Genomic DNA, 12459 nt, shown 5'->3' with positions numbered 1-12459 from the left:
AAGCACCTTTAAGCACTTTTTAAAAACGCTACGCACCCTGATAAATACTAATGCGCTTCATTTTTATTTATTAAGTTATTAAATCGACAGTAAAGTTGATATCTATTAGCAAAATTTTTATTATTTAAGTAAATGGGAATTTCGTTATGGATAAAATTTTGTTTTATCTGAATTAAAAAAAAATTTAATTCCTGTTTTTTGTTCCTGTTAAATTACTGTTTCTCAAATTTTGGTCACTGTTGATTTATTACCCTATTTATTCGAATAATAAATTCTCTTTGTTCTTATAAAGAATTATTTCTTAAAAAAAAAAAAAGCGAGAATAAGTGAAAAAAGGACGACAAGTATCCCTGCTGCCTAAACAAAAGTAAATTTTCAAGTAAACTTGTTTTTTAATTACTTTCCATGGGTAATTTTTTTATTGTATAATTAGAACTAAATATTTGCTTGATTTCCATTCTCTTATAATACAGATTAATGCAATTAAAATAAAGTTAATACATTTTTATTTGATTTCGACTACTTTTTCCTATAAACAACATTTCTCTAACAAAATATTTTACAGTTGCTATTCTTTAAAAAGTTGATTGTAATTTTTGCCTTTTTAATGTTAAGTGTAATTCGAAATAATCCGTGAAATCAGTATTTTGTTTTCTATCTGATTTCTTTTAAGGAATGAAACCAGAAGTTTCGCTGAGATCACAATTTCTTTAAAAGGCCTTCTAAATATGAAAATCTAAAAAAAATCTAAAATATGTTTTAAATTTAAAATAAACAAAGTTAAAAAAATGAGCGAATAAAATTATTTTGCATTTATAAAGCATTGTATGAAAAAGTAACATTCATAACTCATTATTACACCCTTTTCCTTGGACGAAAATTCGTTTTTTAAATATTTAGAGTTAAAATATTTCGTCAACTATCAACAATAATTCCGTAGGTACCATTGAAATTTAATTATATTATAAAAATTGGTTATAGTAAGCTTCATTAGTGCACAATTTAAGATACATATTTTTGATATGACATAAAATTCCCGATAGGACAATTTTGATATGGCATAAAATGCGGAAATTCACATGAAAGCTAGAAAGCAATGGCTTTCATTGCATTGCAAATAAACTACAGTCCCTGGTCAAATTATTAGGCGCACTATGTAAGATTCTATGTGAAATCTAAATTATCAGATGATTTTGTACAGCTTTATTGTTTTTACTCAACTGAAACTGGTTTGTACTTGTTTACGTTCGTGTATAAATTGGTGAAATTAGACGATATATTATATAAATTAGACAGTTGGATAAATTAGACGATATATTATAGAATATTTATTATATCAGGTATTATATTATAATAATTAGACCAAATTATTAGAGGCACTATAGAGTTTTAATAAAAAAAAGTATTAACCTTTTTAAATATATCATTTTTTTTTGCCAGTCAACCCCACAAGGTTTTCCACATTTTGATACAACCTTACTCCTGAACAACTTGAAAATGTGGCGTTTCATCATGCAGCAATTCATATAAAAGCCCTTCATATTTTCAAAGGGCTTCATATTTTCAAAAAGAGATTCATATTTTCATATGAAGCCCTTCATATTAAAGCTATTGGAAGTAGTTAAAATAGGTGCAGCAACAAATTAACGACAGGCCTTGAAAATTGAACATGACGTCAGGATTTGATAATTGAAATTTAAAATTTTACCAATTTACTGTTATATAATATTTTAAAGTTATTTCAGTTGAACAAATCGACTCAATTATACTCAGTAATTATTAATTATCTACTCAATAAGTTATAGGCCTAATAGGGGGCCCACAATGTGGCCCTATAGGTAATATATATATGTAATATAGAATTTCTCATGAGAGTCTTTCTATATTAACTGATAAGCTTAAAACATATGTTTCTTATCAAGTTTAAGATGTAGAAGTCGGTCTCTCACAAAGGGCCATAAAAAGTCAAGATGAACCTGATAAGGCCAGATAGAAGATTATTTTCTGAAGTTAATGGACAATAATTCGTAGATGAAGTACGCATTAAGATAGTCCCAAAAATTTCCCACCGTCAGAGTGGCGATATCCTTTTAGCGAATCAAAATCTCTAAATTTTATCAATTGAATGACGTTTCATTAAGATAAGAAGATCCTTGCAAGCATTACCTCTCAGAACCTCCCTTTAAAATCTCGGGACAGTCAAAAATGCGTGTCTTTTTTCATATTTTCATCGCTAGATAAATCTAGGCCAAATCCAATCAATTCCTGCTATGGGGAAACCATCATAGTTTCTAGCCAACGAATACTGTTTTCTATACTCAATATCACTTAATAAAATGTCTTTTTATCTGAAGCCGCCTAATATTCTGTGTTACAACATGGCCCTATATCTCCTTTTAATATTGAGCCATAATATTCCAACAGGACCACGTATTATATTACCAGGTACTAGTATACCCTACCAGAGGAAATACTTAAAAATACCTATAAAACAAATCTACTCAACTGAAACTAAATTTATAATAAAACAAGAACCTAATCTATCATTTTTCAATTGTACATTTATAAAACATATTGCAACCACTTTAGTTAAAGATTACTTTACGTTTACTACAGAAAGATAAGTTCGGATACCATTAAGAAATATATGTTAAAAAAATACTTGAGTAGAATACCAATAAAAAGGAGTTTTTTTGGACAGAAAAAGTAAGTAAAATATATAGATTTTTCTATTTTAGGAATGAGTGATTGTCGAAAAAGACGCGTGTCCTGAATTTCTGTTTCTGTATTACAGTGTTTCAGAATGAATATTAAATGATATTTTTTCTCTAATTGAAACAAATGTGTTTCTTTAATGTGTACATTATCTCAGATAATTATAACTTCCTACATCCTTTCATTCATCTTAATGCATGTTTATGTCTGTATATTAAGTTATACGTTTTGTTATATTATTACTATATTCATTATTATATATTATTGTTATAAGCATTATTATATTTTATTGTATACTTTATTGATTAATATTATTATATATAAATATTAACTAACATTTTGAAATGTTTTAATATTTTGTTCATACAGTTTTTGATATGTGCACAAAATATAAAGAAATTCAGATTGTTCTTGATCTTAATATATAATTTTAGAATTTTTGTTAAAAAGGAAATTAGAAATGAAAATTCATTATGGATTGCAACATAATCTTTGAGAGCGAAAAAAAACGAATACTATCAAAATCTATCAAATTACTGCTTAAAAAATTCAAAAGTGAAAGTATCAAAACCTATTTGATTGCCTGAGATAACCCAATGGAGTTGAAAGATTAAGAACGTCTTCAAGTTTCATCTGGCAATCGAACTAATTAAGTTTTTTATCCGACCTTCGTTATTAGAAACACAACAGATTTTGATAGCACTTTTATTTATTTCTAGTTTAAATATTATGTGCCTCACCCAACCCTGATATGCATACTTTATGGACGACATTTTTGATAAAAGATTATGAAAATATTTATTGATTGCTGAAATTACGGGGACACCCTTTATACATTAACGCTGCTTTACTGTATCATTCATTTGTTAAAGTGCATAATTTTTGCAAAAGGTAAAAAACGTTTTAATTTTATTTTACTTGATTTATATTGCTTTTAAATGTTGAACATTTTCTAAGCAAAATATACGATTTATTCCACCGGCAAAAACATGGGTCTCAGTGACATTATTATGTTTCTTTTGGAAAAGAAAAATGCTGTAAAACGTTGGGGTAATTTTAAAACTTTTTATTTTAACCCGATATATTCATACAAACGTATACAGCATTTTTAAGTGCTTCAACGACCGTTTCAGCTAGTATTTAGTTTGAATATTTTGTATCTCTCTTATTTTTTTTTCTGTCTGAAGGGAATTTAATTATTACCTAACTGAGATTCCGTGGAATTAAATTACATTTCTTCTTTAATATATTTATTGCTAGATTGGAAATAAGTTTCTAATAAAAATTTAGATTTGAAATACATCGCAATAAATTAAAAAAGGGAAATAGTTTTATCTCGGTTTAATTCTAACCCCCCGACAATGCTACTGACATATTATTTATAATATTCTAAATTATTATTTAAAAGTACTTGGAAAAAAACCCCAAAATGATTTAATTTTTAAATTTTCGTCATTTTGAGCAAATGAAATCTCACACCAATCATTCATATATATATATATATATATATGAATTTTTGGTGTGAGATTTCNATATATATATATATATATATTAAAATTCGCGAAGTTAAAATAGTGCAGGCTGTGACCGATATGATTTTTCGTGGATTAAAAGGTCTAATATCAGAAAATTAAGCAAAGATTTAAAATGCATGAACTTGGAAAGGTGAATAAACTCAGATAAAAGTTTTAAAATCAATCCAACGCAATAATGTAAATAAAATTACTATACTACTCAAAAATGTTGCGATAATGGATTTCATCCACCAAATATTGGAAACAAAACAATTTAAATATGATTAAAATGTTAAAAAATTGGAAATAAGAGTAAAAGAGAAATTCTGTACTTAAAATAACTTCACAACAATTAGTTAACGACTTTAAAAGCCGAATTTTAAATCATAATAATAACAATAAGGGCATAAAACAAATATGCTGCTTTCTAAAAATAGAAAAATGATCTACCCCCAAAAGTAATAAATAGTTATGGCTACAATAAAATTCTGTTTATGTCCAGTAATAATGTTAATTAGTGCCAAACCTTTGACATTTGTTTTTTTGTTTTGTTATGGTAATAAATAGTTCCATCAAATAATTGCCTATTTTTTGTTGATTTAAAATGCACTAAAAGAATTCTAAAAGATTAGTCATAAGGACATTTCTGACAAAGAATAACCCATTTTGATACAAGCCATTTTCTTCTATCATTGAATTATATTCTGACGTTTAAATGAAATCAACATGCTCTAATGTCTTATGTCAATAAGAATATACTATACTTAGAATTGCTTCTAATTCACGAGTAAAGCACATAGCTTTTAATTATAGATTTTAAATTGAATTAATGTAGGTCTTCTTTATGCAATGTTAAAAATTTGCTAATTGCAGATGTTAGAATACTTTAGAGTCGCTGTTAAATAATTCGGTAGATCATTTTCTATTAGGATTTATTTTCTAGTATAAGAAAATTCTATCCTTACATTTTCCATTAGAAATGTATTAAAATTTAATACCAATTTTTGTACAACTTATGAACTCACAATGCTTTAAAAATTTATTCATTGTCTTGATGCATTTTATTCAATTTTAGTTAATATTCGTATTGCATTCGTGTTTGTTCAAACGATTATCTAAATAAATTTTTTTAAACCATTTTCTGAATTTCATTTCAAAACGATTTAATACTTTTTGGTTGATAATCGTCTGAAATTTTTAATTTAATAGCTGTTTTGTTTTAATGTTAAGTATAGGAAATTTCACATTGATTTTAATTGTAAGTAAACTTGTAAATATTAGAGAACAAATTTACCAGAAATTGCTATGATTGTAAAACACTAGGAAAATTACAGAAATTACTATCATTGTAAAATATAAACATCAAACTAGTAAGATTAAAAACATCTTACGAGTATTATCCAGAAAATATTTAAATATGTTTATTTCCAATAACAATAAATTCTTTTGACAAAGCAATTTTGCAAACAATACAATTTAAATATAGTTTTTAATTTTCATCTTTAAACTTTTAATTATGATAAACTTAAATATCAGGACATATAATTTAGTATTATAGGTCGCTATGCTCCATAATTTGTAACTGTTTAAATAGCTATGCTAACTTTTATACATTTAATTTTTACATCTTAATATAACGGGCAACTTAAAGATATATTTTATGAATTATAAGTTTAATTTTATCAAAAATATATTCAAAAGTTGATAAAAAATAATATTTTTTGAGCATATGAATTGAGGAAATTTTTCAAGCATCAAATTCCCTACCATTGACAAAATTTTGAAAGCAAAGTGCAAATTTGTGTCGAAAAAACATTTCATTGACCTAATGATGTCGTTTTATAAACGTCTATAAGAAAAAAAGAGCGTAGGCATTAGGTAAGAGCTTAATATTTATACTGAAAAAACTGTCAAGATTGTTTTTTAGGGCTTCAAGTTTACGACCTTCAAGTTTTCTCAGATAAATCTCTAAAGAACTAATCTTGTTTGCAATTCTTAAAATAAATCCACATTCAGAGAAGATGTCACCAAGAGGCTTCCCCAATTTAGAGTTTAACCAACACCGTTATTTTTAAGCATCGCGTGAGTAGTACTTAATCGAGGTATCAAAAATTGCATTTTTTGAAAAGAAATGTATTAGGAGAGTATGAAAATAGTATTCTAAATATATACTGTTTTTAGCATCGGGTCGTTACTAATTATTCAAGATATTAGAGCTCGGGAATTTTTTTAAAAAAAATGTATGACGGAAAAAAAACTAGTATTCTAAATACATTGTGAGGGTAGCAGTTAATCGAGAAATCGAATATCTTTAAAAAAATGCGTTTGGTGAGTTAAAACTGTACTTTAATTTTATTGTTAACACAGTATCATTAATAGTTAATCGACATATTAGAAATCATTTTCCGTAAAAAGAAATCATTATGCTAAAAAAACAGTATTCTAAATTTTGTTTTAACATTGTGTGAGCAGTTGTTAAACGTTCTGACAGCTATTGCATTTCTTGAAGAAAAGTAAAAGTAAAATGTTCATTCATAAGCAAAAAATAAATATTAAAAAATAAACGTAGAAAAGTACGTAAGAAATAAATGTAGTAAACATAGAAAAGAAACTCAGAGTGGCGAATACTGATATAAATTTTTTATTCTTTCAAGTTTACTCACCTTTCATATTCAAGCTTAATTCTCTGCATTCACATTTAAGAAATAAGTATCTTCAAATTAATTTTTAAAATTTGTACATCGTACGAAATAGTACTGTACAATAACTTGTATTTTATCAGTTGCTATATATTTAAAAAAGTGTTCAACTTCTTAACCATCAACTTCTATCAAAAAATGGTTATAAAAATGCCTATTTCCTATTAAGGAAAATTGCATAAAAAACGTGCATGTACTATAAATGTATTCATTTTTGATTTTTGAAATTTTTTTAGCTCAAAATGTGAACTCCATGTATTCAAATAACTCTGAATCCATAATGTAAGCATAATTAAAAATATTTTATCACAGAACGCAAACCACATGTAGTCACAAAGAGCATAAGTAGCTGAGTTAAGAGTACGAAATACATATCACAAATATATATATTTGGAAAGGGCTGACATCTAGCTTAAAATAAGAAATAAAGAAATTCCGGCGTGATGGAAGATATGGACGTATTTAAACCTTTTTGGTGCATTACTATTGAATGCTCTAGCCCGGAAATATCACGAGCACGAGAAATAGGACACGAAAGCTCACCAACGGAAGCGGGATTTTGACGAAAGTGAGAGGAAAGGGGTTAATAAACGCTGGATATTATATTAAGTATATATCATATAAAAATTATACTTTATAATATTATACTTCTGCAATTTTCTATAAGAAATTAATCGAAATAAGTTATGAAAAACTTACTCTTGTTACTGTAAAATATTTTGTAAGTTAAATGGTGTTTTAATGTGCTTGATTTCATTAAAAAGTAAGATGTGCGTAATGTAAAAACTGAGAAATTAAAAATTGGAAACAACAACCTTAAATTTAGAAATGAAACTCAGTTTCTCTCTCTCTCTCTCTCTCTCTCTCTCTCTCTCTCTCTCTCNGTTACATATATATATATATATATATATATATATATAAAATATTATTATTATTTTGTAACAAAAATTTTTATACTGATATTATTCAAAGAAAGAGGAATGTCTGGTAGGAAAACCTTTATTCAGTTTGTACAAGTTCGACAGGATATAATTAAGCTTTTTTTCAAATAAAAGTTTTTATTTTTGTTTTTCTTTGCATAAAGGTCTTAAAATGCACTTCAAAATATTTATTTTGACTTAAGACAGTTAAAAATTAATAAGTTTTAATTATTTATTCCAGAAGTAGCTAAATTTTTCGGAAAGAGTGCTGTTATTTGAAAAATAAATATAATACGCACTTACATTTAGCTTTTCCGAGTAAAAAAGTGAAAAAAAAGGTATGTCATTAATAGGATGATTATACACAATAAAGATAATACACACCTTACAATAATGGAAAATACACTTTCAGTTTTTGACATTCTTTTTAAAATATCTCAAGAAATACTTAGAGTATTATTTTATAACTGTAGAGATGTTTAAGTTATGCGTTTTCTTATACTTATCGATTAAGTTTAAAGCTTTCAGAGGAGACTAGTAATAAATTATGAACGAAAACAAGCATTTTTGAACACCCTATGCCAGAAAATACAGCAATAAGCTTGTAACTTGTATCGCGATTACTTTGGTTCTTGTTTGTAATAATTTCATACAGTTCCGTACACCAAGCTTAAATATTAATGCAGATATGGGCATTCTTATAAAATATAATTTTTTTTGTATTATGTTTCTTAGCTATAACTCTTAAGATTTTCAATAAAATCAAACTAAAATTTGGAACAATTTTTAATTTATTACAAAGTTATGATTTTAAAACTAGAATTTTTTTTTATTAAAAATATCGCTAAACATGTATAAAGTAATTCCTTTATGTTGCGCATGCGTGCAAAAAAACTTAAAATCTTTTTTCTTAATTTTGTCGTGAATCACATTTTGTAACTAATGAAAAAGTTCAGTTAGAGCATCTTAAAAGTATGAAAAAGTTTTTATCAATTCTCTAGGTAATTTTTGTATTTCTAAAAAGAGAGCTTTAAACGATAAGGGATTTTCCAGAATTTTGATATTAATGACAATGATATTACCTAACAAAAACTTACGAACAAATGATATTACCTAACAATAATTATCTGTATATATAGTAATAGAAAAGTAAACATGTGAAAGAAAACATACTTTTATGAGGGATGATCCCACACTATGCCGATGTCATTTTTAATAGAATTTGTTTAATAGTACCAAATAAAATCAAAGGCTTTTAAGCAATGGACGCCTACTTTTTCAGAGTTGGAAACATATAAACTTCTTATTTCCATTTGGATATTTCTGAAGCTAATGAAGCTTTCTAATTAAGTAATATCTTTAATTTCTTGGGATCATTATTTAGTAAATTTTGTCATTTATTATATATTAATAAAAATATGTATTAAATATTAATACATATATTTATTGTATATTGGAATTAACTATTGATTAATAAAAAGCATCAGTAAACATGCTTTCAAAACAATGATTTCGTTCATTTTTTTAAATATTAGTATAATAACCTGTGTTGATAACTAACATAATGATAATGTGCTGATAACTCTGTTGATATATGTGATAATAAACTAACATGTGTTGAGTGTTTTAAGTAAGCAGAGTAAAATATATATAAGAGGAATATCTTTAAATCAAATAAGCAGATAATACATAAAGAAACTTTTTCAGCATCATTTCAATTTGATATATTTGTAATAATTTTATTAAAAACTATATTATTATTTAAAAAATGAATAGTGAGTATTTTTTATTAAGTTATCTTATTTCAATGCTCTAACTTAATTTCATCCTTTTATTATTTAATACTGCTCTTTAAATTAATAGTGAGGGGAACGTTTTTGAGACATTTCTTTGACGTTTTATTTAAATGATTTATTTTCTTTCTGATGAATTATTTTCGTGCAATTCAAATAATTTTTGTAAAGTAGAGTTGAAAAATTTGAATTGCAATAAGTTATTGAGCCTTTCACTTTATTATTTTTATTTTCTTTATTAAAATACCTTAACAGATTTTATTTTATTGTTGTTGATTTCAATTCTTAATTAATAAATAGTTTTTTCGATTGAAATTTAATGTTTAGGTGTAAGACATTCTCTTAAAATGAATGAAATTTTCTTTTCAATTTATAATAAACTACAGTGCAATGAAATCGTTTAAATTGCATTAACTTATTCAGCCTTTCACTGCAATAGTTTTAAAGAAACATTTAAAAAATATTTCAACCGTATTTTTGATTATAATTGATTTTGATTTCTAATAGATGAATAGTTTTTTTAAAAATTTTGTTTGATGTTAAGATACAAGATATTATTCTCTTAAAATAAATTATATTCTCGGTTCAATTTATAGTAAATATTTTAATGAAATTTTAAAAAAAATATTAATTAAAAATAAAATTACTTGAATAGCATTAAGTTATTGAATATATCATCTTAAAATCACAAATAAAATATTTCTCATTTCGGCGCTTATGTGCATAAAAGTATTTGCATCGTTTTTAGTCGTAGAATGATATTTGGATACATAGTTTTAACTATTTAATACAATTTCAAAAACACGATATACATTTAAAAGCATGCTAGTGATGAAATATAGTAATGCAATTAAAATTAATATGCTCAGTCTTAAATTATTTTAATTGTATTAAATTTGTAAAAAATTTGTTCAATTTATAAATTTTTCTAACGTATAAAAATCGAAACTTAGATATATATCGCTTTTTTCCTTTGAAACATTTGTCTGTTCGGATGCATGCTTTTTCAGTTTTTTGCAACATATTAAGCATGACAATGCTTTTCAAATAATTTTATAAAAATAACCATTTTTGATTGTAGATATCAAGCAAAAATTAAAAAAAATTCATAATATCGATTTTCTATCAATTTAAGAATTAGAGCTATAAGCTATATTCCGATTAACTGTTATCAAATCTATAACAGATTAATAGATCACATCTTTCATAACGCAAAACAGTTAAAAAAAATAAAGTCACCTGCTTTTGGCCGGAATCGGACTACTGTCCATGATTTAATTTCTCTTCAAAAACACGTGGCTTTTTGGCAGAGTTCAAACTTCATCCCTAGCCAAGATATTCTCTTTACTCTCCATTGCTCTTCTCTTATCACTGTCTCACTTCAGCTATTTGGCTTCTTCAGCGGCTGTGAACTCTAAATAAATTAGCCGACATGTCTGTGGCTTAAAAATCAGCTATTACTGGGATCTGTCGTTGGCGTTGGGGATTTGGCGGCCATCTTGGTTGTCTGTATGTTCGTAAAGCGCCGGGGAACGGAAAGAGGATATGTTTTGCTTGCGGCCCAGTATCGATTTTTCTCACTTTTGAAGAAAGAGAGGAGGATTCGGATCTGAATGACGTCATATTGTTTCGGCGCCAATAGTGAGGCGAGCTCTTCGCGAGAGTTATGTGAAATAATGTTTAATTTAAAAGCAGAATCTCCAGGTATATCGCGTGGGTTTTATTTATGCAAGCATATTTAAGTTTTATCTAAATTTAGGATGAGTTTATTGGAGTGTGATAGAATATTCCCATTATAGCTTGTTTATTTCTTATAAAACAATTAATGAGTTTAAACTATTTTAATTTAAATATCAGTGTTATTAATATCTTGATACCTTTTATGCTCTTCGTAAAGAATTAAAAACTTTATAAAAAGAACGACAGAATTTATTAATATGATAAATAAGTAAGAGGTTTGATTTTTGACCTTTGCACTATACACTTCAAGTGCATTAACATAGACATTTAAAATTTTAAATCACTCCCGTAAACTTTATAATATTTACAATTCAATTTTTAATTAGAATTTTTATTATAAAATACAGCATGCAGTCCGTATTTCGAATCGCAATTTGACTACTACAGGTGTTTACAAGACGAGCACTACAATAATAATAATATAATTAAAGTATTATAATTTTATAATTATTTTAATGTTATAAATATAATAATTTTTATTAAACATTACAGTCTGCTGCCCGTACCTTGAATCGCAACCTGACTACCATAATTTTTTATATGACGAACACTATTATAATAATAATATAATTATAATATTATTATAATTTTTTTTTATAAAATACACTATTAAAATAATAATTTATTCTCCCCCACCCCAATAATTGAATGATACGGCAAAATTTTTTATTTTTTTTAAATGTTAGCATTTCTCTATACACTTGTATAGAGAAAGATTTAAGTATTTCGAAGAGAACTATTTAAGTATTTCGTCGAGATTTCAAGAACAGGCCAAAAGTCTGGATTAAAGTTACATCAGCGCTGATTCAATAGACATATATTTATATAGTTTTTATTTTACATTTATACTGAAAATTAGCATTAGAGAAAATCCTCTATCCTTATTTACTTTCATTTTCCTTAACAGAAATAAGTTTAACAAATCTTATCCAACATATTAACGACACAATTGGATATTTTTCTCTAAGTCATAGATGTTTGAAACGAAAAATCTGGTTCTTTTACAAAATTACTGATGTTTTTTAAACATGTATATGCAAACTTTGAACATACTATTTAATAGTTTGTAATTGTATTT

General features: G+C 25.9%; 1 protein-coding gene across 2 annotated transcripts in view; it reads right to left on the bottom strand.

Annotated features, from left to right (window-relative positions):
- LOC107440502 (monocyte to macrophage differentiation factor 2) overlaps window positions 1–12459 on the bottom strand; it is a 123118-nt gene that overhangs the window by 22709 nt on the left and 87950 nt on the right. The window contains exon 1 of one of the 2 annotated variants that reach the window (XM_021145565.3): window positions 10881–11276. The exons of the other annotated variant lie outside the window; for it this stretch is intronic. Coding sequence (XP_021001224.1) covers window positions 10881–10912 — 32 coding nt within the window. The 5' untranslated portion in view covers window positions 10913–11276. Of the gene's footprint in view, window positions 1–10880; window positions 11277–12459 lie in introns of those variants that run through there. 2 annotated transcript variants of the gene reach the window in all.

This window comes from Parasteatoda tepidariorum, chromosome 10 (assembly GCF_043381705.1).
Source record: "Parasteatoda tepidariorum isolate YZ-2023 chromosome 10, CAS_Ptep_4.0, whole genome shotgun sequence".
Taxonomy (NCBI): Eukaryota; Metazoa; Arthropoda; class Arachnida; order Araneae; family Theridiidae; genus Parasteatoda; species Parasteatoda tepidariorum.
The sequence above is the reverse complement of the archived record's forward strand: the minus strand, read 5'-3'. Positions and strand labels throughout refer to the sequence as shown.